Raw genomic sequence first — 3,211 nt, 5'->3', positions numbered from 1 at the left:
AAAAAAAAAATGAATTTTAACCATAACTTGGTTAAAAAATAAATAAAAAATGAATGTTCCAAGTCACCTTGAGTTTCAGGTGACATGAAACAGTAAGGATTTTTTAATGTTTTGGGGCATTTAACCTACCATACGTTTTACTTGGAACACAAATAGGGTTTTTAAAAACATCTTTGTACATATGATAACATAAGTCAATTGGTAACCTAAATATTATATAAAAAATAAATTAATCACATTCTTTTTTGTCTTGAACAGTATGAGTTTGGTGACTTAAATTTGGTCTATTAAAAAAGTGTTTTTATGATAACAATTTGTAACATTGATTTCTGTTTAACGATAAGAAATATAAAAAAACATGATAAAATGATTCTGATTGGAAATGTAACAACATAAAATATCATGAAAAGATAAACAATGTATAGTCAAAACTATCGAAGTTCTATCAAATTCATTAAAGAAAATTCATTGTGTTCCAAGTCACTCAAGTTCCATTTCACCCGTATTGACGGTATATTGACTCAAAAATGTATAAACATTGTTAACACTATTTACTAAAATTAATAATTATTTGATATAATATATATATTTATAAAAGGCGTATGACTGAGTGCTAAGAGAAGTTTTATAATAAGCAATTATAAGAAAAGAAGTCCCAAAAATATATATAAATTTGATTCAGGAAGAATATGTATGAAGGCCAGAGGACTAGTTCAAAGGTTTGTGTGGAGTAACAATAGATTTTAATGTAGGAGTTGATGTACATCAGGGGTTGGCTCTAAACCTTTATTTGTTCTCTGTGGTAATGACTAAAGTTACAAAAGAGATACAAGGTGAGATACCATGGTGTATAATATTTACTGAAGATATAGTTTTGGTAGGAGAAAATCTGGAAGAAGTTAATAATAAGTTAACATAGATGAGTGGAGATTAGGGATTGAAAATTAGTAGAAATAAAATAGAGTATATAAAGTATGACTGGAGGAAGATACCAAAAAGTTGAGAGGACGAGGAGACCACTGACAATAAGAGGTAATGTGATAGGTGCAGTTGAGAACTTTAAATATTCATAATCATTTTTATAAAAGGACGGGGGTTTTGGCATGGATGTAAAACATAGGATTAAATGGGATTGGATAAAATGGAGAAAAGCGTCAGGTGTTTTATGCAACAAGAAAATGTCAATGAACTTAATAGTTAAATTTTACAGGTGTAGTGAGACCCAACTAATCTATTTGGTTTAGAGATGGTTATGGGTGGTTGACAGGAAAATAGAACAGAGTATGGGTGTTGCGGAAATGAGAATGTTTAGATGGACGAGTGGAGTAACAATAAAAAATAAAATAAGGAACAAATATGTGAGAGGTAGTATTGGTGTAACGTCTATAATGGATAAGATGAGAGAAAATAGACTGTAATGGTTTGGGAATGTGATGAGACTAGAGGAAACAAATACAGTAAGAGTTGTTATGAAAATTAATGTTGGGGGAAAAAAAAAAATTATTGGATACGACTGAGAATGATATGAGGCTGTTAGTGTGTGAGTAGGGGATGTAGAAAATTGCAACGAGCGGAGATTTAGGAAAAAGGTGGCCGACCCTAAAAATTTGGGAGAAAGGCGAAGGAGAAGAAGAAAAAGTATTTGAAATAATTTTTTAGTAACAAAAATAACTAATCTTCTTTGGATATTATCATTGTCTTTATTTTGATTGTAACCTGTATGATAGACATTATTCAATAGGTGCACATTGATTTATGGATATTTATTGTGTCGAAGAAATAAATTGAGAAACATTAGTCAACAGAACATTCTTTGGAGCTGTATCTTAAGAGACCTTGAAGTTTTGTTCAATAAAATAATTATTATATTGTCACATTAAAATTAATTAATTCTATAAATATAATCTAATGTATAACAATAAAATGTATGATTCAAATTAGTTAAAATATATCTTTGGCCGAAGAAAAAATATCAGGACAATATTTTTGAGCGACTAATCCATAGGGTTGTTTTGATCCAACTATAATAGGTGTATGTTTACTGTGTAGATTCCATACATGAATTCCCATGCTGTTCTCAATTGCATTCATTACCTTAGCACTAGTAGTTGAGTTGAAATATAGTGCCCAATCTGTCCACGGAATTGGGCAAAATGCTTCCTGTCCATAAACCATAAATCCTTTACAGTTTTGTTTGTTCATATTAGTTATCTAAAAAAAAAATAATAAGTTGAACATTATAATTAAAACATTATACAATAGTATAATTATCATTTTTATGGTAACTCAACAGAATTAATTAATTTTAAATGTTATAAAGAATAATGTTTTACAGGAATTTTAAAGGTATTTGAGAACTTTATAAGCGGTGTATAAGTAAAACAATTAAATGATAATCCTAGCTTCTTGTCAAATTATTAATACAAATAAGACAAACAAAGCGTATTTAGGGGGGAAGTCCCCCCCTTTGTTTTGTATTGTACATTTGAATACAATAATATCTATTCGTTTTATATTTTACTATGAAAGATAAAATAATGATTTGTTATTTGCAAACGAGTCTGTATACCCGATATTATTTAATATCCATGTACCCGTGTGACGTGTATTTAAATTTAATGTATTCTGTTTAGCATGAACGGCACGAGGGGAGCAATAGGGGCAGTTACCCAAGGCCTCAGCCTTAAATTAGAAATTAGGCCTCATGGTTCTGAAATAGTTTTTAACTGTGCTCAGATTTAACTGAACTTAAAAAATTTTATTAATAAAAATTATAATACTGATAATTTTGTTTGTGAATGGTTATTTATGGAAATATTTAGTTGGACGGCCTTATCGTTGGTAGTGACTGGAAAGTGTGCGTTGTAACTATTTTTAATAACTATTGAAGTCTCATAATATAGAACGAGGCTCTGGGTCTGTGTGCAATACACAATCTACACATGTGGTTTTTACAGCACATTTTGTAACCTACTTACCACTCTTGTATTGCAGATTTTCATGAGTGCTCTGGTAATAACACCAGGACCATTATATCCCCAATTATTACCTTGATAATTTTTAGCAAAATCATTAACTGCAATGTTAGCAATAGTTTTTCCAATGTCATCATAACCAAAATTTAAGATTAATGATGCAACTGATGTATTTGATTCGACACTGGCGAAATTCGTGATGCCTTCTAAAGACCTAAACAGTAAATAATTTACAA

At 29.9% G+C, this 3,211-nt stretch overlaps 1 protein-coding gene across 1 annotated transcript; it reads right to left on the bottom strand.

The window, feature by feature from the left end:
* Positions 1 to 1,677: 1,677 nt before the first annotated feature.
* On the bottom strand, positions 1,678 to 3,206 carry LOC112691730 (lactosylceramide 4-alpha-galactosyltransferase-like; the record flags this gene model as incomplete). Its single annotated transcript, XM_025566101.1, has 2 exons — positions 1,678 to 2,211; positions 2,979 to 3,206. Coding segments are annotated over 2 exons (498 nt in total), but the record flags the coding sequence as incomplete, so codon positions are not given.
* Positions 3,207 to 3,211: the final 5 nt, after the last annotated feature.

Source organism: Sipha flava, unplaced genomic scaffold (genome assembly GCF_003268045.1).
Source record: "Sipha flava isolate LNK unplaced genomic scaffold, YSA_version1 66_pilon_pilon, whole genome shotgun sequence".
In the NCBI taxonomy this organism is placed as follows: Eukaryota; Metazoa; Arthropoda; class Insecta; order Hemiptera; family Aphididae; genus Sipha; species Sipha flava.
Note: the sequence above shows the minus strand (reverse complement) of the source record. Positions and strands in the feature narration are given on the sequence as shown.